At 41.6% G+C, this 22,969-nt stretch overlaps 1 protein-coding gene across 1 annotated transcript in view; it reads left to right on the top strand.

Annotated features, from left to right (window-relative positions):
• FOXO1 (forkhead box O1) overlaps positions 1-7,460 on the top strand; it is a 103,651-nt gene extending 96,191 nt beyond the window's left edge. The window contains exons 2-3 of the mRNA XM_077867946.1: positions 1,997-3,352; positions 4,030-7,460. Coding sequence (XP_077724072.1) covers positions 1,997-3,334 — 1,338 coding nt within the window. The 3' untranslated portion in view covers positions 3,335-3,352; positions 4,030-7,460. The remainder of the gene's footprint in view (positions 1-1,996; positions 3,353-4,029) is intronic.
• Positions 7,461-22,969: the final 15,509 nt, after the last annotated feature.

Below are 22,969 nucleotides of genomic sequence, written 5' to 3' on the forward strand. Positions count from 1 at the left end.
TTCTCAGCCCTGGATGTCCGGCTTCACTCTGCTCTGATTTTTGCATCTTTTTAGAAAGGGAGATTTATTTTTCTTTTCTGTTTTCAACCTCTTTTTAATAAGAAAGAACTTGTATTCATAGTTTTTGTTGAAGCCCTGGCCTCAACCTGCTGTGCAAAGGCTTTTTGTTGGCGCAGCAATCAGCACTCAAAAGCATCTACATGCCACATTGATGGCATAAGGATGTGGGCATTGTGGCTGCATCCCTGGGTGACCACAGATCCTACCAGAACCTTTTCGTGGTTGGGGCGAGGGGCCACAGATATCCAGGGGGCCCAGACTGCTTAGCTTTGTATCCAGTTGCCAGAGGGCGCCAGGGAAGTCTTGGGAGTCCTGCACAAGGCTCTGCTCCCAGGTGTCTAGGACACCCCCAAATCCTGCTCCTGAACTTCAGCTCAGAGGCCTGATGACAGAGGCTACTGAATGTGCAGTTTCTAAGGGTCTCCTATGTGCCCTGTTCTGTATGGGGAACAAAACGTTACAAGGCAAGGGACAGGAGTTCATTGGAGTCCCTTCTTTGGAGCCCATTTTTCCTTTTCCGTATGTCCTGGAGACTCTCCAGATGCTGACAGTCTCACCACTTGTCCATTAGAGAAATCAAATTGGGGCTTCCTTCTTTGCATCCTGACTTTTCTGCTTTACTGGAGCTTGAGACTGCCTCTGGCCTCTTGTGTGTATGTTTGGAGTTGTGAGTTTGTGTTTGTAATACCCCTAAGCTCCTACCCACACTCCAGTGAATAGGAAGAGGGTGAGCAGGGCTCATAATGACAATATTCTTGTGCCCTCAAAGTTGGAATCTAGTACCTACTTTTTAGTGACTGCTTACTTACCATGTGCCCAAGACACCACTGAACATTTTATAATCTGTATCTCATTTAATCCATAGCATAGCCTTAAGTGGGTCTATTATTTATTTCCTTTACAGATAAGGAAACTTAAGATCTAGGGGCCAAGCAAGTTTCCCAAAGTTAAGTTGATTTTCTTTATGTGTTAGGGATCCTTATGGCACAATTTAGTTATTGAACAGCTGTACTTAGTGACTGAAGTCTAGAGCTCTTTGTAACTATCCCATCCCATCCTGTCCCGTCCCATGTGTCCCCTCGCTCCCCCGTGTCTTTTTAGACAGAGCAGGACCTCTGATGCAGTGACCTTGAGTTAGGTGGTGCATACTACTGGTTATTTTGGGGAGGAGGGGGCAGTGAAGAATACTAGAATTTAAATTTTCCCTTTTTTGGCAGTTCGGTTTTCTAAAATAGGAACTATGATCCCGTTTGCCTTATATTTACCTATGTTTGCCTAATGGTGTTTTGTTTTGTTTTTTGTTTTTGTTTTTGTTTTTTTTTTTTTTTTGGCCTAATGGGCTTGAAAGGTAGAAAGGAATCTAAGTCTTAGTAGTTTTCAAGCTTTTAATTCTTAAACTAAGAATATATCCTGCTTCACTTCTTTCTTTCCCATAATCACGTGGGCCCAGTAATATAAAACTTCTCACTTTTGTAAATTGCATATGTGCAATCTGAAGAGAATTGGCAGTAGTTTTAGGGGTGATAGAATGGAAAGAATTTTTGATAGCACTTTGTTGTAGAGTGCTATTTGCATAGCATTATTAACTAAGCGAAGATTTAAGTGGTTTTAAAACCAGTTCCTATAATTGCTCTATAAAATACAGCCATATAAAAGAATATGTTTATAATAAGAATATGTTTATTTAATTTTGTCCCTTCATTTCATTAAGATACAGATCCTGTTTTTAAGATAAGATACTATTTTTCTTGTACTGGTTTGAGCTCTTTTATAGTGGAGTTCAGAACCTGTATGGGTTGAAATCTGTACCACAAACTTCAAATTTTTTTTGTGTGTGTTTACACACACACACACACACACACACACACACACACTGAATAGTAAGTATTCCAACTGGAGAAGTACTGTGTTTCTAACATGATGTTTTGCTTTACAGAATTCAATTCGTCATAATCTGTCCCTACATAGCAAGTTCATTCGTGTGCAGAATGAAGGAACTGGAAAAAGTTCTTGGTGGATGCTCAATCCAGAGGGAGGCAAGAGTGGAAAATCCCCCCGGAGAAGAGCTGCTTCCATGGACAACAACAGTAAATTTGCTAAGAGCCGGGGCAGAGCTGCTAAGAAAAAAGCATCCCTTCAGTCTGGCCAGGAGGGTGCTGGGGACAGCCCAGGATCTCAGTTTTCTAAGTGGCCTGCGAGTCCAGGCTCTCACAGCAACGATGACTTTGATAACTGGAGTACGTTTCGCCCTCGAACTAGCTCAAATGCTAGTACTATTAGTGGGAGACTTTCTCCCATTATGACCGAACAGGATGATCTTGGAGATGGCGATGTGCATTCTATGGTGTACCCACCGTCTGCTGCAAAGATGGCTTCTACTCTACCTAGCCTGTCTGAGATAAGCAATCCTGAAAATATGGAAAATCTTCTGGATAATCTCAACCTTCTCTCATCACCAACGCCATTAACTGTTTCAACCCAGTCTTCACCTGGCACCATAATGCAACAGACACCATGCTACTCATTTGCACCGCCAAACACCAGTCTGAATTCACCCAGCCCAAACTACCAAAAATATACATATGGTCAGTCCAGCATGAATCCTTTGCCCCAGATGCCTATGCAAACACTTCAGGACAACAAATCGAGCTTTGGAGGTATGAATCAGTATAACTGTGCACCAGGACTCTTGAAGGAGTTGCTTACTTCTGATTCTCCTCCCCATAATGACATTATGACAGCAGTTGATCCTGGGGTCACCCAGCCCAACAGCCGGGTCCTTGGTCAGAATGTGTTGATGGGCCCTAATTCGGTCATGTCAACTTATGGCAGCCAGGCATCTCATAACAAAATGATGAGCCCCAGCTCCCACACCCACCCTGGACATAGCCAGCCAACATCTGCAGTTAATGGGCGTGCCTTGCCCCACACTGTCAACACCATGCCCCACACCTCGGGTATGAACCGCTTGGCCCCAGTGAAGACAGCTTTACAAGTGCCTCTGTCCCACCCCATGCAGATGAACACCTTGGGAGCCTACTCCTCTGTGAGCAGCTGCAATGGCTATGGAAGGATGGGCCTGCTCCACCAGGAGAAGCTCCCCAGTGACTTGGATGGCATGTTTATTGAGCGCTTGGACTGTGACATGGAGTCCATCATTCGGAACGACCTCATGGATGGAGATACTTTGGATTTTAACTTTGACAATGTGTTGCCCAACCAAAGCTTCCCGCACAGCGTCAAGACAACGACACATAGCTGGGTGTCAGGCTAAGAGTGAGTTAGTGGACAGGTAAGATCACCCCAATATCAAAAGACTTTCTGAAGCCAGAGCTTAAAAGATAGGAACACGGTACCTTGCCACATACCTTACATAGTTGGGACTTTTTTGATGTCAGCTGGCTGTTCCTTACAGAGAAACATCTTTTAGCATATATTCTCTGCCCCTTTTGCAGCAGAATTTTTTTCTTTTTGAGCTTAAGCATAAGGAAACTTCCTCTCTCTGACTGCTTTAAAGATTTTCTTTTGACAGTTAGATGGTAGCTGGTCAATAAATGAATATGTTTGATGTAAATCAAATACTGCAGTTTTTTGTTTTGTTTTTGTTTTCTTTTTTAATTAATTAATTAATTAATTAATTAATTAATTAATTACGATAGTCACACACAGAGAGAGAGAGGCAGAGACACAGGCAGAGGGAGAAGCAGGCTCCATGCACTGGGAGCCCGACGTGGGATTCGATCCCGGGTCTCCAGGATCGCGCCCTGGGCCAAAGGCAGGCGCTAAACCGCTGCGCCACCCAGGGATCCCTGTTTTTGTTTTCTTAAGTAGAGTTTTCCCCACTGAATGATTTCAGAGCTGTTTTCAAAAGCCCTAGCACCGTGCCCCTGCCCCCTGTGTCTGTCACTCTAAAATGTTAAATTGAATTGATTTTAATTTGGCTGTATTTTCATTGTGTGTTTTTTCTAGGCTACACTTAAAAGTACTTCAGATCGTCTGACAGCAGGAACTGAGAGAAGCAGTCCAAAGATGTCCTTCACCCCTCCTTTTCGTTTTCTTGATAAGAAAGAAAGAAAGAAAGAAAGAAAGAAAGAAAGAAAGAAAGAAAAGAAAGAAAGAGAAAAGTGTTTCTTTTTTCCTTTCGTCAGACTTGGCAGTGAAGACACTTTTCCTGTACAGGAAGTTTGCCCGATGTTTGCAGGTTATGTGCTGCTGTAGATAAGGACTGTGCCATTGGAAATTTCATTACAATGAAGTGCCAAACTCACTACACCATATAATTGCAGAAAAGACATTCGGATCCTGGTGTGCTTTCAAGTTTTTGTACATAAGCAGTAGCTACAGAATTGTATTTGTGTGTATTTTTGTTTTTGTTTTTATTTTTTAAATATCCATTTGGTCCAAGGAAAGTTTATACTCTTCTTGTAATACTGTGATGGTCTCATGTCTTTGATAAGTTAAACTTTGGTTTGTGCTACCTGTGTTCTGCTGAACAGATGAACTACAGAGAACCAACTCTCCTCCATCCTGCGCCTCTGTGGAACAGCTTTGGGCCTGTTCACACAGCCACACAATTCACATGAGAACCAATAGCCTGTTATCAATCTGCTGAATAATGGACTCGTCAAACACCTTTCGGGGAAAAATAGTTTAAATGCCAGCCTTGTACAGGTCTTTTCTATTTTTTTGTTTATTTTGTTATTTGCAAATTTGTACAAACATTTAAATGGTTCTAATTTCCGGATAAATGATTTTTGATGTTATCGTTGGGACTTGAGATCATTTTTGGAATAGATATTGAACTGTAATGTTTTCTTAAAACTAGAGTCTACTTTGTTACATAGTCTGCTTGTAAATTTGTGGAATCCCAGATATTGGAGGCAGCATCCATAATTTTCATTTTGTATTTCTAACTGGATTAGTACTGATTTTATACGTGTTTAACTGGTTTTACACTTTGGGATGCTACTTGGTGTTGTTTCTGACTAATCTTAAAAATCATTGTAATTAGTACTTGCATACTCAACGTTTCTGGCTCTGTTTTGGCAGGAGAGCAATGTATAGTTGTGGACATTTTGCGTTTCATGTTTAGGAGAACGTAATATGTTTTTATGTACGTGTTTGAAAGAAATTCCATCTGCTCCTCTTATCCCGTGATCTGAGTGCACCGCCAGAGCATTGAGTCTTCTGATAAATGTCCGTGTGCTGTGTCATTTCAGTTACTCCTGAGGGGCCTTGTGATGTTTGTGGATCAGAAAAGGAGTCCTGTGTCTAAAACCTTGCTCTTCTCTCAAATTGGGAGTTTTGATCAACTTAACCTTTTTGAGTTGAGCTTTATTTTATTTTTATTTTTATTTTTATTTTTATTTTTTTTGAGTTGAGCTTTAGCAAGTGTTTTCCCTCATACTACTTTGCTCTTATTTTGGTCTAGGTGGAGGTTGGTTTTGTAGCTTTGCCTCAAAGGATTATGTTAAGACTCACACTTAATCCCTCTCTCCCTTCTGTCCCACAGATTACTTAGCACACTGTGGAAACACAGGTGGATGGAGGAAAACTTAAAATAGGACTTTAGTGATTGGCAGAATGCTTTGTGTCCCTGTGTGCAGATGGCTACCAAAGGGAATAGAGCTTATTTAAAAATTGGATCAATTCATTTGAAAACCTAACACACCAGCTGTATGTTGTTTTCTTGAATTTATTTTAAAAGTTCTCAATGTAAGTTAAAAATTGGAGAATTTCTTTAGCCCTTAGCAACCTGAACTATAATTCTGCATCATGATGTTTTAATATTCTGCACTGACCTACAACCAACAGACCAATGTTAATTTGGCTTTGTGTCCATCGGTATCTTCAGGTCATGTGGAATGCCCTAAGTCAGCACAATAAAAGAAGCAGGTGCACTAAAAAGTTCCTCTTGACTTCTTGAGAAGGCTCTGATTTCTTTCTGTGTACTTAGCCCAGATCCCACTTGCTTTGTCTTGCATGTGAGTTGCTGATCTGTTGGCTTGGTTTTTCCTACGTGTTTAACAAGAACACAAGTGTTTCTGAAAGATTTTCTATAGGAGGGCCAGCTCTATTGTAAGCTTTCCACTGTGACTTCTGCTATTTTGAAGATTCATTCGGTAGCCGCCTCTCCAACTATCTTCACTGTTGGCCACTCCAAAATATGTCTGGTTTTGGAAACCCTCGTTCCTCTAAGCAGTGCCTTCTGCATATGTAATAGAACTTGGTGCCAGAATACTTGGGTTCTTATTCCTGTTGCCATGTCCACCTTTTTTCCTCCTCCATGCCCTCACACGATGAGCCTTAGACACCCCATTGTTCAATAAAGAGGCAACTACAGCTGAAATCGCTCTTAAAATCTTAACTACATCCTAGAGTAATTTTTAAAAAGATGTTTCTTCCTCCTTAGTCTGTGTAAATACCTTTTTTTCCCCTTCAAATTCTTTGTTGTGTTGGGATTCTAACATGAATCTTGGGTATCTCTCTGGGGTACAGTGAAGTCCAGTGAAAGGCACCTTGTCTATTTTGGAAAAAAAAACATTATGTGACCTCTGGTAATTCTTTTTCTGTACGAATACTGACTTTCTGGAATAAGTAGTATATCAGTTATTGTACATGATTGCTTTGTGAAATGTGCAAATGATATCACCTATGCAGCCTTGTTTGATTTATTTCCTCTGGTTTGTACTGTTATTAAAAGCATATTGTATTATAGAGCTATTCTGATATTTTAAATATGAAGTATTGTTTCCGTAATATAGACGTATGGAATATATTTAGGTAATAGATGCAGTACTTGCAAAGTTCCGCTTCAGCAAACTGACAGAGTCTAAATTAATTAGCAAATGTTGTATCCCAGTTGGCAGTAAATCAATGGAATGTACCAAGAAGAAAAGGACACTTAAAATGGAAAAAAAGTTTTCCAAAGGTATATAATTTGGACTTGAGTTCAACTCCTGGGTATATGTTACCAACACCCCTCTCCCTTCCCCAGACTTAACTTGAAATTCTCACATTCAGCTCTTAAGAGTTCTTAATTTATAACTGACTTTTAAATGAGAAATTTTTCTAGTGGTTTTGGTTTGGGAGTAATCATTCATTAAAAAATGCAATGTGGTTTATGCAAATGAAACAGCCTTGCATTACTCTTGGCCTCCTCCCTGCGGGTGGTGTGCACAGATCCTGGCAGTATGGTCAGGTTTGGCCCTAGGAGTCCTGTCAGGACATGGCCATGGCCTCCTGCATTTCACCACTCGAGTTCAGTAACAGCGCAGATTCCATGTTCTTGTTCCGATACTCTCTGAGAAGTGCCTGATGATGCTGATGTAATTACAGACACAAGAACAATCTTTGCTATTATTGTATAAAGCCATAAATGTACATAAATTATGTTTAAATGGTTTGGTGTCTTTCTTTCCTAATTGTGAGGATAAGCTCTTTATGAGTGGGTTTGTGTGTGTGTGTGTGTGTGTGTTTAATGTTTAGCTTGAGTTAAACCTTGTCAGCCACAGTGGCATGGTGTCTTAAGATCTGATATTTCCCTTGCGGGGAAGAGGGCAGACGGGGGGAAACCGTCCCCCTGCTAGTTGTAGAACAAGTAAAATCCCTGATAATAAATGACCCCAGGGTACTTCATCTTTGGAATGTTTGAAACTATATCCTGCATAGTAATTAATCCTTGGGCATACTGACTCTCATGTGAGAACAGACTGTGCTAAAGGCAGGTTAGGAGAGTCCTGGCTTGGAGGGCACAGAGTGGGCGCTGGCTGGTGCAGAAGGAGCAGTGGCTTTTCAGGGCCACATGTAGCTCCTGTCCCTTCTTCACAACCCTGCTGAAGAGGGAGGATTGTGTCCTCTAAGTGGGCACTGGTTGGAGGTTTATATGTTTGCTTTTTTTTTTTTTTTTTTTTTTTTTTTAGAAAATGCCTGAGGAATGAGCTAGGATTAGATTAATATGGTTAAAATGCTTTTTAAAGCCAGGACAAAGCCCAGTTTCCTTGCCCCTGACTCATTTACAAGGCAAGTGAATGAATGAGAGTAGCAACAAGGAGATAGGTTAATCTAATGTTTATCTGTTTAGACACCAGGTCTGTCCAGCTTTCAGGGTTGGTTGGTTGGTTTCCCTTCCTTCTAGCTGTTTCTTTAAAACATGATAGAAAGCCCAGAGTATAGAACAGATGAAACCATTTACTCCCAAACCCTGGGGCTCAGGCACAGATGACTTTGAAAACTTCTCTAGCACAAATGCAGAGAAATGCTCGATTGTACTGCCAGAACTCAAGCCAGCAGGCTCTTTTCACAACCTTCTGTGCATATACACAAAATTGTGCATCTAATGTTATTGACTGAGGCCAACTCCCAAGTTTTGACATCACTTGATCAGAGGAAGCAATGCAGTGGAAAGATACCCCGGGTGGATCCCGGGGCTGGAACTCGGTGCTTCATGTAAAAGGACAAACTTCTTGGGCTGAACATAGATAGGCTCCTGCTGCGACCAGACTGCTGACGGTAAAATCAGGATGTGTGCCCAGGACTTTCTTGACCAGTGAACCTGCCACACTGAAGGACTTTGCTTTAGCTATTGTTTCTTCAGGTCTGAGCTGGCTCCTCACAATGATGTGCTAGTTAAAGGTACACTGGTTGGTGTGGTTAGGTAGGTGAAGGGCTGGCTCTACAAGATGTATCGCACCAAGTAGCAGTCTCTGAATTAGACGCTATCAACGTGCACATGGAACTTATTGTCTGTTCTTGCTCATCACAGGCCCATGAGCCTGTGACCAGCTTGGGCTGTGACATCCCAATGTGCAGTCATGCCAGATATCTTACTCCATTTGCTATTTCATTATTTCAATATAAAAAACTAGTGGGGCTCCTGGGTGGCTCAGTCAGTCAGGCGTCGTCTAAAGCTTGATTTTGGCTCAGGTCAAGATCTCAGGGTGGTGGGGTCAGGCTCCTCAGGACCAAGTCTGCTGGAGATTCTTTTCCTTCTCCCTATTCTTTTCCTCTCCCTATTCTCTCCCTGCTCCTATGCACATGCTCTGTAAAATAAAATCTTTTTTAAAATTTACACTGATGATAACTTACATATATGGACTCTCAGATGTTTTCCAGTTACTTAAACTGGAAAACGACGTTTCTGTGGAATGGAAGGGGAGGTATGTATCCTGGTGTGAGAGAAGGAAGAAGGCAGGGAGTCCCATTGGGACTAGGTGATAGGTCAGGAAACCGGATGTGAAATGGGGACAGCTACCGTGTAAGCCGAAGGTATCTAGATCCTTTGGAGGAAGCTACTGAGTGGCACCGACATCCAGAAGTTCAAGAGATCTCTTAGTTACTGAAGGTGGCTGATGAAGGGAGGCTATCTGTGGACACCTGGCTTTAGCAGTTTTGCCTGTGAGGGGCAGTGGAAGAAGCTCCACACTGAGAAGCCATTCATCTGTTCTAGTAAAGGAGGTTGGGGCCAACTTTTCTTAGCTTGACTAGTGGCAGCTTGATGCTGTCATCTCCCCTACTCCAGCCTCCCAGTTGCTCATAAGCTCAAGCTAAATGAAATTTCTGGGCGTTTGTACCTTTACCGTGTTTCTGTCTCCCAAAAGTGCAAGTCTTGTTTGCATTGGAAACCACTGGTGTAAAGTAAGGATTTACATCTTCCAGGAAGAAAGAGGGCAACTTTGTGAGGATTTAGCTATTCATTCTTTACATCTCATTCCTTCCATGAGCTCCAGTCCCCGAAACAAGCAACTTTTCAGAATTTGCAAAGACCTTCAAAGTTGTGGATGGGAGCCATGTTGGGTACTGGTACTGCTAGTTTCTGCAAGCATTTTGGGGTAACTATAGGAAAATTGCCTCACTGAGATGACTTTCATTGAGACAGCTGCTTACTATAGGCCTCACAGTGGGCCAGTTTAAACCAGAGTTTTCTTTCTGCTGCTTTGGGATAAAGGGGAGGTCCATTCTGCACTTCAGTGCTTGGTTGCAGAACTAGAGCACTGATGCCCATTGCCTGGTTTGTGCTGGTGTCAGGGACACTAGGTACATTTGCACAGTGTGATCTTTGATGCTTGGGAAGTGATTGCCCCACAGATAAGGAAAGTGGAGGACACCTACTACTACCTGCCTCCCAGGTTTGATTTGAGGATTAGAGGATGAGGTAATGTCTGCTGATGGTTTCCTGTGTCCGGGAGAAAGACCTTGTATGTGTGAGTTGGTGTCAGTGTAGGTAATAGTAGGTTTTGGGGATTTGTTTCCTTAATGGGGCTTTTGGACAGTCAGCACGTCCTGCGGGATGAGTGGGAGAGGCTTCTGGTTCATGTCCACCTTTTCTGCATTCTTATTTGCACTCTTAATCTCTTAAGTGGGGGAGTGCAAACAATTGGCCAGGCCTATACTCCCAAGGGTAGGCCTTTCTTTTCTTGTTAACTTGAGTAATAGTTACTAAGTTGTAAACCTACTATGTGCCCGGTTCAAACTAGTTGTGATATTGGTTTCCAAGGAGTTCTTCATGGATCCATACTAAGAAAATTGAGAGACCTTTTAGGCTGCTTGACCTTGACTTCACCCTGCTCATGTTCTCCCAGTAGACAGTGGAGGACACCAACTCCATGTGTCCCCCGTAGGCCATCCTTCTGTGTGATAGGGATGGGGAAGGGAGGAAAAGCTTGATGTTGTGGTGGCCACAGTGAGGTTTTGGAGCCTCCCCTTCTGGTTCATGAGAAGTGGTGCTTAGATTTGCAGGGATTTTGAGAGCTGATTTTTGTTTTTCCCCAAGAGAAGTGGGAGGAGGGACAGAGGGAGAATGAGAGAGAGAATCTTGAGCAGGCTTCATGTCCAGAACCTGACTGGGATTTCAATCTCACAACCCTAAGATCATGAGCCGAAATCAAGACTTGGATGCTTAATCGACTGAGCCACCCGGTGCCCCATTGAGAGCTGATTTTTAAATACCACCATTTTTTACCATTAAATTAGATAAACTATTAAGTAAGCTATATTAAGAAAAACAAGAGTAGTTAATGCTCAACACGCATCGCTAATGAGTTTCCTCCTAATGTACTACATTGTACATTGTCTGCTTTTGAGGTCTGTGGCTTATGTCTGTCTGTTGGGAATATTGTTTATGGTGTGCTACTGCGCTGCTGAAGCTGAACAGTTTCAGTTGAACGAATGTAATTTGATTGAGGGTAAGAAATAGTTTAACAGTAAGTGCTATCAGTTAAATTTACTGAAAAAATATATTTGTTGAGAAAAGAAATCTGTGGGGATGCAAGTCCATTCATCTAATCCAGGCTGAGTCCCTGTAATATGTTAGCTCCAGTTAGAAGAGTTTGGCAAAAATTAACGAAAGCATTTTGTGAAAATCACTTGGCCTGACAGAATTTACAATACAGAGTATGGTATATTTTATTATTTGCAAATTGTATACTACACATCCTTCATGGCAGCAAATTCATAAGCTTATGTACAACCCGGCATCTAGTACTTCTCCAAAGAGCATGTTAATAATCGACCAACACACCACTGACAGCATAATGAAGGCACTAGAGGACTGTTGGGGTGACTTAGAACAGGTAGATGAGGAATGGGGGAGATACAACAGGAAGTTGTGGCGAGGCCTAGGGTGTGGTTGGAGCAGTGGGTGACTGGGCCGCCCTGAGGTTCAGGCCCTACAGAGGAAGAGGTCAGGGGAAGATGAGGCCTGGCAGTCGCATGGGGCATGCACTGCAGACTTCAAAGCCAGAGCCAGTGAAAGGGACAGCAGCAGGACCTGGGGTGCAGAGAAAGTCTTAAATTCAAGTGCCAAAGCCTTTAATTTGAGGGGGAAGCAAAGGCATGTGGCAGCTGGATATCAGTGACTAGGAAGGGTATGCAGTAGAGTAGCTGGATGCCCTGAGCATCAACAGAGGTTTTCTAAACTTGATGGTGGATGAAAAAGGTTCTGGAGTAGGAAGTGGAATGCGAAAGGAAATCCATTCTTTTTTTTTTTTTTTTTTTTTTTAAGATTTTATTTATTTATTCGTGAGAGATAAAGGCAGAGACACAGGCAGAGGGAGAAGCAGGCTCCCTGCAGGGAATCCAATGCAGGACTCAATCCCTGGACCCAGGATCAGGACCTGAGCTGAAGGCAGATGCTCAACCACTGAGCCACCGAGGCGTCCCTCAGTTCTGCTTTTGAGACTCATCAAGGTGTGTCCCTTAAGGATCTACTCCCTGGAGTGAGTGAGGGAATTAAATGACCGGAATCAAGACCCTATCATGATGCCGGGCACACAGAAAGGGCTCGAGAAATTGGGATGACCAAACATTCCAGTTTGCCCAAGACAGGTTTGGGCAACTTGTGCCCAGCATAATTATTAATGCTGCTCTTATCAGTCTGGAGGTTTAGGTTTGGATGGTTAATTACATGTTCACTGTATCCTTGAATAACTGCTGTTTGGTATCTACTTCCTGGATCCCTCACTTCACAGTGGATGTACCAAGAGCCCCCTGTGGGTGAGAGCACTCAGGGCTCCCTGGAAGAAACTGCCTTGGGCTTGAGGGTTGTAGTATTATAATCCCAGACATTTGAGGTCCTTCCCAGCCTTCTTTCCTTCTACCTTTCTCCACCAGCCTTTTCATAAACTGGATAATTGACTGGGAATATCTCTCTCCTTTCCTTAACCAAGGCACAACTCAAAGCCTTCCCTATCTTTTAAGCCCATCCCAGTGTCTCCTATTGGAGGAGTTACATGAACAGGTGGGCTAGCTGAGTTTCAGGGCTCCTTTTCCCAATACACACATGTGACTGTGTTGAGCTCTAGTTAAATAATAATAATCCTCAGTAGTCCTCCCAAGGCCACCCTGTGGCCAACCTACTGAGAAGTTCAGAGCCAGGCCTGACACTTGGGTCATCACCAAGCTCCCACTGAGCCTAAAGCAACTGGCTGGTACACTTGACCACTGGACACAGCCAAAGGCATTCTTTGGTGAGCCAGTCTGTGTCTGCCAACATTCCAACAAATTGAAAGCAGACCAAGAAGCCCAAGGTATTTTGACAAGTCTGGAACTGCTATTTGCTTTCTTCAACCAAGGAGAGCTCAAGGCGGGAGAGGAGTTGTGACCAATGATGAAATACCTATAAGGGATCATTGGCTTTCCTTCCACCTAATGGTCCCTGCAGGTTGCAAAACCCTGCCTTTCCATATAGCTTTTTTTTCTGGGCTCAGGGGACAGAGTCAGTTCCTTGTGTTTACCACCCCACTCCAGAATTGCCATTAAAAACGTAATGCCAGTTCATCCACTTACTACCACTCCAGGAAGGGTTTTATGTCTGTAGCTACAGTTTGTGCCAATCCTAAAAGTCGAATTCTTTCAGTTTCGAAAAACGGTGGTAGTTGGGGGTGGGAGGGCCGCTGTTAACCCTTAGCTGCTGATGTGTTTTCACAGAACCTCTCCGGAAAAAGACATAAACGCTGTCATTTGTAATTTTTGTCTTAAGTGCCGTGTGGCATTGGGTTGCCTCTACTTCCCTACCAAATGAAATTGGATAAAATGCGTGGATTTTGCATCCTGGTTTTTAAGAATATTATTTTGAAATTAATCTGAAGCATTCAAACGTTTTTTGAAATAAAATATTTTGAGGGGATCCCTGGGTGGCTCAGTGGTTTAGTGCCTGCCTTTGGCGCAGAGCATGATCCTGGAGTCCTGGGATCGAGTCCCGCATCGGGCTCCCTGCATGGAGCCTGCTCCTCCCTCTGCTTGTGTCTCTGCCTCTCTCTCTCTCTCTGTCTCTCATGAATAAATAAATAAAATCTTAAAATAAAAAAAGAAAATATTTTGAAAGGAAGGTAATTTTCTCCACAAGACTAAAGTTTTTCTACTTCAATTCAAAACCAGGGTTTGGTTAAAAAAAAGACATTTCCTGAAGTCAGGCAGTTTTGTTTAGAAATACTGTTGAAGTTGTTGTAAAACCTACCCTGAATAGAAAATGTCATTTATTCCCGTAAACATATCTTCTAATAGATCTCAAAATTCTTTGAGCCCTATGGGCTATACTTTAGTTATCTCTAAGATTCCAGTTCCTTTCTGACTCCTTTTTTTCTGTCTTGAATAATTGATCCTCCATTAAAAGCATAAATAATTTTCAAAACCCTGGATAGGACGGGCTGGAAGCATTTAACAGCTGTATGGAATCTCATGTAACCATCATGTGCCTTTTTTTTTTTTTTTTTTTGGAAACAACACTTGTCCTTGTCTTTTGTAAGAAAATCACATGATTAAAAAAATTAATAACTAGCAATAATTCTGTCACTTGGTTACTGGCAGGAGTAGGGATAGGGAGGAAGACATAAAAATGCATTCTTGGATCTAGCAGCCACACCAATCTGCAAACCTTCCTGGAGTAAATAATTTCCTTTGTCATTTCTGGGTAACTAAAAAAAGGCTTTGGAATGTTTCCAGGACTGGGCATTCTGTTGTGTAATAATTTTGGGAGTTTGAATTTACCTTCATTTGCTCAAAGAGTTGGCTCGAAACCCAGCCATCTTCTCCCTCCTGGATCTGAGTGTTGGTGAAACTGATAGGAATTGAGTGAATGAAAATTCAGTATATGGACAATAATACTCCCTCTGGGGTTAGAATTTCTTAATGTATTTGACAGCACAAAGAAGTTTGAATTAGCTCAGAATCCAAAAGATGCTGGTTGACCTCAGTGTCTTGAAATGAAGCGTGCCTTTGTCTCTGTTGTCTTTGCCTGAGACACAATACAGGTGTGCCACTGGAGGGTGAGCCTGCCAACGCGAGTGACAGGGGAGGCCTTGTGTCATCTTTCAGATTCCTGGGAATAAAGGTCCCAAAAGTGAAATGTTTGAAAACAGCAGGGCTAATCATCTGACTAGGAATTCAGCAAGGAAAGTGTTGGAATTGAGTGTTTCTTTGCGAAGTGAGCCAATGTTTTTTGTTTTTGTTTTTGTTTTTTTTTCCAGGACACTTCTAAGACTTGTGGAGGAAAAACTATAATTAAGAAAAGTGGATGGGTTATTAGGAAAGGCTTTCTATTCAGAAGGTCTTGTGAATTTCATAGCACTTACCATTTGTAATACCTTCCATCAGAGGATACCAAACAGCTGCCAATCTATGTTCCTCCTGTCTCCATTGAGTCAAAAAGAGTGAAGCGGCCCCTGGCTGGCTCAGTTGGTAGAATGTGCAACTCTTGATCTCGGGGTTCGGGTTTAAGACCTCGTGTTGGGTGTAGGGATTACTTAGAAAAAAAGGGCAGAGCAAACCCAATCCAGATGAACCACAGACTAGGGAAAAATGTCCCCTGGGTGGGAGGGTTTTCTAACTGGAGACCCTGAGGGAACCTGCTGATGTGAGACACAGTGTTTCCCAAAGTGGGAGCTCCTGACTGTGGGAAACATAATTATTTGAGAAGAATTATTTAGAAATGCCACTCCCAGGGCTCCACCCAGGCCTATGGGTTCGGAATCTGCAACAGGAGTTATGATGTCTGAGAAATCTGCATTTTAACTATTCCAGATGATTTTTATGAACAGTGATTTTAACCACCCCTAGGTGCTGTAGCATTTACTGCTACTCATTCATCTATCCAATAATTAAATCTCTACTGAACATCTGCTATGTCCCAGGCCCCCTGCAGAGGGCTAAGGGGACCCAGTGTGGTGAAATGGGACAGGGACAGACCTGTTAGCCACCCTCCTTAGGCTCAACGTCTCCTACTCTCTTTAGCTGTGAGTGAGTTTATTTTACCAGAAAGATGTCATGAAGTACTCTTTAAAAATAGGCTACTTGGGTCAGATAAATAACTGGGCTGATAACAGACCCCGGATCTCTAAAATTTCCATCACCCATCAAAGGCTTTTTATCAGCCTACCATGCTGGTGAGTGCCAAGTAAATGGGTTGACTAGGACTGCCTCCCCATCCTCTAGGTGCTTAGGAATGGAGGCTTCATTTGGCTTCTCCCCAGCATGAGGCTCAAATATCTGAATAACACCGTGGAGTGGCTTTTAAGCAGCTTGAGCCAAGAGGCAGACCTGGAAACACAGCTGATTTGATCCAGAGTGACCACATGGCTAAGCTAAATGCTTCCAGGTCTGAGGAATATAACCCAGTCCATGAAGGATCTGTTTTCCATTGGAAATGAGGCTTAAAAAAAAAAAAAGCAGTAGGAGAGAAGCAGCTCATCTCACAAAATCTTTGAAGGAACGTAAACTGGACCCAGTTGTTCTGGCTAAGATGAGCTTACCATACAGACCTCTGTGGCCCAGGCTGGGCAAGCACCTCCTAACTCCCGGGCCAAGCTCCAGGGTAGGGAGCTCCTCTTTCCAAAGTTCTGGTGAAGAGCAGCAGCCACAGTAGAGCTGCCCACAGCTCTGGGGCAGGGTCAAACACTCCATCATGATAATGCACTGACCATCATTTGGGTGGTGTCCTCAGGCTGAGCTCTGTTCTACACAAGGGAATGTTCCGGATCACTGGAAGTCACCACCCCTATGGCTGCCTGGACTTTTTCTATTTTGTTTGAAAAGTGTCCCCAAAAGTAGGACATAAAACTCAGTTGCAAAAAGAATCTTACTCCATTCAACTTGACCTTTTCTGATGAGTCAGGGTCATCACAGCAATATCTGTGACTGAGCCATGTTGATGTTCAGAGATGTCTTCAGGGCTATTGACACAGATCTTGACCTTCCTTCCCTTGACTCTCTCTCCCTGGGACCCTTACTCCCCCAACTCTTTATCATGGAAAATTTCCAACCGAAACAAAAGCAGAGAGAATAAAAGTGCAGTGGTCCTCCATGTACTCATCACCGGGGTTGAACAGTTACCAACTCTTGACCAAATTTGCTTTATATGTACCCAGCCTTCACCCTAGATTATTTTGAAGAAACTCCAGATAGCACACAATTTCACCTGTTTAAAAGGTATTTCTGTATAATTATTCAGAGAAGAATCCTTTTAAGTCTTAAAATATTTTTATTGTCATGTAGCTTACATACATTCAGATCCTCAGAACTCTGGCAACTCCGTCTCAAGGTATATCAACGTTTTTTAGCATCCCGTCCCCTTGTGCCTCTTCTTAGTCAGCTCCCTGCATTGAGATGCAACCATTGATCTGATTTTTATTGCTGCTGGTTATTTTTGCCTATTTCATATAAATTTCATAAGTGAAATTTATATGAAATTTATGAGAACTTCATATAAATGAGATAATTCTGTACTCCTGGCTTCTTTCAGTTAGTGTATTTCAGTTAGATATGTTTGTTGGTCGATCCATTCTTCTGTTGATGGACATCTGTGCTATTTTCAGTTTAGACTAGTATGAATAAAACTGCTATAAACATTCCTATTCAAGGTTTGTGTGTGTGTGTGTGTACATATATTTTTATTTCTCTTGAGTAAATACCTAGGATTGGGATTGCACGGTCATAGATACGTTGACCTTTTTAAGAAAGTGCCAGATGGTTTTCCAAAGTGGTTGTCTCATTTTACACTCCCACCAGGAATGTCTGAGAGTTCTGGTTGTTCCACATCCTCTCCAAAATTTAGTGCTTTTCATCTTTTTAATTTAAGCCATTTTACTGCTTATAGTGATGTTTCATTATGATTTTAATTTGCATTTCTCTGATGATTAATAATGGTGAACCCCATTTCATAGGCTTATTAGCCATTTGTACATCCTCTTTTGTGAAGTGTCTATTTAAGTATTTTACTCATTTTTTGATAGTGTCTTTTTTTTTTATAGATTTTATTTATTTATTCATGAGAGACATACAGAGAGAGAGGCAGAGACAGAGGCAGAGGGAGAAGCAGGCTCCCTGCATGGGAGCCCGATGTGGGACTCGATCTCAGGACCCCAGGATCACACCCTGAGCCTAAGACAGATGTTTGACCGCTGAGCCGCCCAGGTGTCCCTGATAGTGTCTTTTGATAAATAGTATTTTTAAATCCAGTTTATTAAAAAAAAAAAAAAGTCCAGTTTATTAACTTCTTTCCTTTATGGTTTGGTTTGTGCTTTCTGTATCTTCACCAAGAAATCTACCCACCCCTGTATTCTCTTATGTTCTCATCTAATCATTTTTTTACCTACAGGATCAAGAACTAAAACAACAATGAAAAAAATGTAATTGCAATACCATCATTACACATAAAGAATAAGACAATATTATTAAGGATCAAGCACAAAGTTAAAATTTTCTTAATCAGAGGATCCCTGGGTGGCTCAGTGGTTTGGCGCCTGCCTTTGGCCCAGGGCGCGATCCTGGAGTCCTGGGATCGAGTCCCGCATCGGGCTCCCGACAAGGAGCCTGCTTCTCCCTCTGCCTGTGTCTCTGCCTCTCTCTCTCTCTCTCTCTGTATATCATGAATAAGTAAATAAATAAATCTTTATAAAATAAAATTTTCTTAATCATTTTTCTGACTTTTCTTTAGATTTTGTTTATTCAAATTAGAATCCAAAGAAGGGGGATGCCTGGGTGGCTCAGCGGTTGAGCGCCTGTCTTCAGCCCAGGGCGTGCTCCTGGAGTCCAGGGATCGAGTCCCACATCGGGCTCCCTGCATGGAGCCTGCTTCTCCCTCTGCCTGTGTCTCTGCCTCTCTCTCTGTGTCTTTCATGAATAAATAAATAAAATCTTTTAAAAAAATCCAAAGAAGGTTCATATTTTGCTATTTTGATATGTCTCTAAGAATATATATATTGCCTTTTTTTTTCTTTTTTTGCACTCTGTTGAAACTGCATTTGTCTTGTAGACTGTCCCATGGTTTGGATTTTAGATTCCATCTTCATGGGATCATTTAATATTTCCTATCCCCTGGATGTCCAGAAAATTAGTAATTAGATCTTAGAGTTGTGATCATATTTAGGTTCATTTTTCATAAAGAGTGCATCTTAGTATTATGTGAATACATAGGGTGAGAAATAAATGTTTGATTGTGTTAGCAGCTACTGATGATCATTGTTTTCATGATCGTTCATCAGGGCCATAAAATGGTGAAATTCTATCATGTTTTTTAAATTCATTAACTGAAAACTTCTACGAAGAGACCTCCCTGTAACAACTCTTTGGGAGCCCTATGGACTTTACCTTGAATAGTTCCTGGAATGTCAGTGGTTTTAGCAGGTCACTAACCTGCTTTGTATCACCAGTTGTAAGTTCTCCCCACAGCATTAGGCTGATGTTGTTGCTTATTAGTATTTACAGCAATAGCAATAATAATCACTCTCTGCTGAGCACTTCTTGGGGCTGGTTCTAACCTAAGTAATCAATGTAGGTTTTATTAGATACTCCAAGGTCAGAATGATTACTCATAGATCCTCATGGCTTCTTCCGTAAGATAATTGATTTATCTAATCATCCCTGATCTTCCCTGTGGGTTTCCTGTAGGCTATTATTTCCACTGTGGGTATGTGGAAGGCTCCCCTCCTTTAGCTTTTTAGGTTTGAAAAGATTGATACCATGAAATGCCTTTCCCTATGTGAAAAAATAAGAACTCAGGATAAATACTCCTATAACAGGATGTTGACTCTTCCCATTAAAGGTGAAAGACTGGATCCAGCATGTGTAATCCCAACTCTGGATGCGTACTGACTCAAGCCAGAAATTTAACTAAGTCATGCGACCCTTACAAAGGCTGCATTTCTTCCTTGGTAGAATGGGAAAAATAATACTGGATTATGTCATGTTGCCAAAGAGGTGTTTCCCACTACAGATCACATGGAGACAACTCAGGTAGATGATGGGGTTTGTGACTGTTTCCAAATAAACACAGGAGAGCAACATTCCAGAGAACACACCCTCCCTGGTAAGAGTCCCCATTTTTCTGTTTTAATGGCTTCATGTCTTTTAAAAGGAAATGACCTAAGTGATGAGATGTTTGAAGGAAATTATTAAACGGAATACTTAAAATTGGCTTTGACTTGAAAGAAGAAAATGTTTAAGATTTGAAAGACTAATGAGCTTATGCTACATAGCAATCCATTTTGCAGGGAGACATACCATTCAGCTGGTTCATAGGCAAAGAGATACACTTTTTCCTGATTGGAGGAAGGGAATGGTTAGGCTACTTGTGCCCCATTGCTTTTCCTAGCACTTGATGCCCTTTCACAAATATATCTTACACATACCCAGCAGTTTTACCCCTTTGCACATTTAATTCAGTTATAAAACAGTCTATTTTCCCTTAAAACCTCACCAAGGATTGCTGTGGGCTTTCCTGAAGGTATACATATGCTCAGTAAGAGTTTACCAGTTTCCATTGTGGTTTTGTTTTTGTTTTGTTTTAAGAGAGGGAATTGGGGCTAGGGCAAAGGGAAAGGGTGAAAGAGAATCTCAAGCAGGCTCCACAACTGTGAGGTCATGACCTGAGCTGAAATCAAGAGTCAGATACTTAACTGACTGAGCCACCCAGGTGCCCCGAGTCTCCGCTGTTTTAAGCTAGAGATTCTGTTTTATAAAGAATGATTGATTATTCATCCCAGTTTCCTTAGGACAGCTTCAACTTATACTTGTTGCCCTATAATATTAATAATAATATCCTCTTTCACTTTCAAAAGCATCCTGGCTAGGGTATGTTGTATGGTCACCCTACTTATACACACTGTTTACCCATTACCTTTCTTCAGGCTCAGGTGTGAAGTGGGGGGATGAGAGCAAAAGTCCTCTTGGCTCCTCCTAGATAAAAGAATCACTGGCATTTCATGACTGTCCCCCTCTGATACAGTTGGTGAGATCAGAGTGCCCCATATTCTTTCCTAGCTTTGCTACTTTTGATAACTGGGAAACACTGTTTTTCATTTGAAGCCAACCCAGTCTATTGCCTTGTAGTTCATTCCAAGGCAGTGTAGCAAGTAAATAGCAACCTTCATGCCTATACACCCAGAACTGAGCTGCAGTCTTTTTTTTTTTTTTAAGATTTTATTTATTTGAGAGAGAGAGAGAGAGAGAGAGAGAAAGTAAGCACACACACAAAAGCAGGGGGAGTGGCAGGTAGAGGCAGAGGCAGAGGGAGAAGCAGGGTCCCCACTGAGTAGGGAGCCTGATGGGGGACTCGATCCCAGGACCCCAGGATCATGACCTGAGCTGAAGGCAGACACTTAACTGACTGAGTCACCCAGATGCCCATGAGCTGCAGTCTTATAGAATGAGGCCAGCTGCTCATGGCTACACATCATACTCCAGAAGCTTTTGCCCAACAAGTGAGAATAATGTTCAGAGGATGCTGTTCACTTCAGACCTTGGTGTATGATAGTAGACCAGCACCATCCAGACCAAAGGAGAGGCAAGGGAAATTCAGCTTGATCTGAAATACAAACACACAAACAAAAACAACCTCAGATCTACTCATTAGAATCCTATACATAATTAGCCTGACTCAAAAGTGGCAACTAGGGGCGCCTGGGTGGCTCAGTTAAGCTACCAACTCTTGATTTCAGGTCATGATCTCAGGGTCAAAAGATGGAGTTCTGTGCTTAGCAGGGAGTCTGCTTAAGATTCTCTCCTTCCCTCTCCCTTTGCCCCTCCCACACCATTGTGCCCTCTAACAAAAAAAAAGGAAAAAAGTCAACTATGTAAAAATAAAAGGCTTAAAAAAAATAAGTGGTGACTAGATGTAGCTAAAATAACCAAGTATTTTGCCTGATAGTAGCTCTAGATTCAAATAAGCAAAAGTCAGGTAAGAGTCGAGTTCTTAAGTGAGTTCAACTTAGGTATCTCTTTGGGCTAGACACAGAAATCACTCATTCATTTGTACATCCTTTTAACAAGGTGAAAAGCAAGATAATAGATCTGAAAACACTTTAAAAACTAGAATGTGTGTAAATATTAAGTAGTATGATTGAGAATCCACTATATCCTTGATATTGTGTTCAGGACTCTGGGACCAAACAACCAGTAAGACATGATTCTTATCTTCAAAAGCTTCTAATTCAGTAAAGCAAATCAATCATAGCACAAATAAAGCTCCCAGTGGCCAAAGCTAGAACAATTTGAGCAACAGGATAATTAATGGTAGTATTTATATTTAATATAACTTATATAATTTAATACAATTCCTGTATAATACATTATACATAATCTCTAATTGATAGAACATAATTATATATTCTGTGATGTAATATATAGCATAACTCTAATATTAATTTTATTTTTTTATTTTTATTTTTTATTTTTTAAAAGATTTTATTTATTCATTCATGACTGAGAGAGAGAGAGAGAGAGAGAGGCAGAGACACAGGCAGAGGGAGAAGCAGGCTCCTTGCAAGGAGCCCGATGTGGGACTCGATCCCAGGTCTCCAGAATCACACCCTGGGCCAAAGGTGGCCCTAAACCGCTGAGCCACCGGAGCTGCCCTAATACTAATTTTAAATAAAATAAATATCATGCAGTTAATACTGAGAAGTGTAAATGACTGAAATAAGTACATGTGGAGAGACAAGTTTTCTTTACAGAAAAGTTCTAATGAATAAATATAGAAAGAATGAGAGAAGTAAAGGTTGCCATTAGAATACCAGAGTATAAAAAAAAAAAAAAAAAAAAAGAATACCAGAGTATAATTGCTGCAGGAAATCCACTGATGAATGGTAAATTAGAAGGCAAAAGTTTGAGAAACAAAAGATCTGCATAGCCTCAAAGTATCTCCCCCAAATATTTTCTAACTGTGATAAAGGGGGATATAATGAAACTATAGTAGAGAATCCTGGAGGGGCCACCTTAGCCAAGTGATCAAGGTTAACATCAACAGTAATAAGACCCATAACATCATGCACTTGCTGACCTGATGTCCTGAGAAGGGCACATCCTGTCTGTGGTATTCTTACTGAAAATGAACAACCTCAGTGCAGCTGTGAGAAGTCATCAGACCAACCCAAGTTCAGAGACATTTTATAAAATACTTGACCAGTGCCTCTCTCAAGGT

The sequence above is a fragment of the Canis aureus genome, chromosome 24, assembly GCF_053574225.1.
Source record: "Canis aureus isolate CA01 chromosome 24, VMU_Caureus_v.1.0, whole genome shotgun sequence".
Classification (NCBI taxonomy): domain Eukaryota; kingdom Metazoa; phylum Chordata; class Mammalia; order Carnivora; family Canidae; genus Canis; species Canis aureus.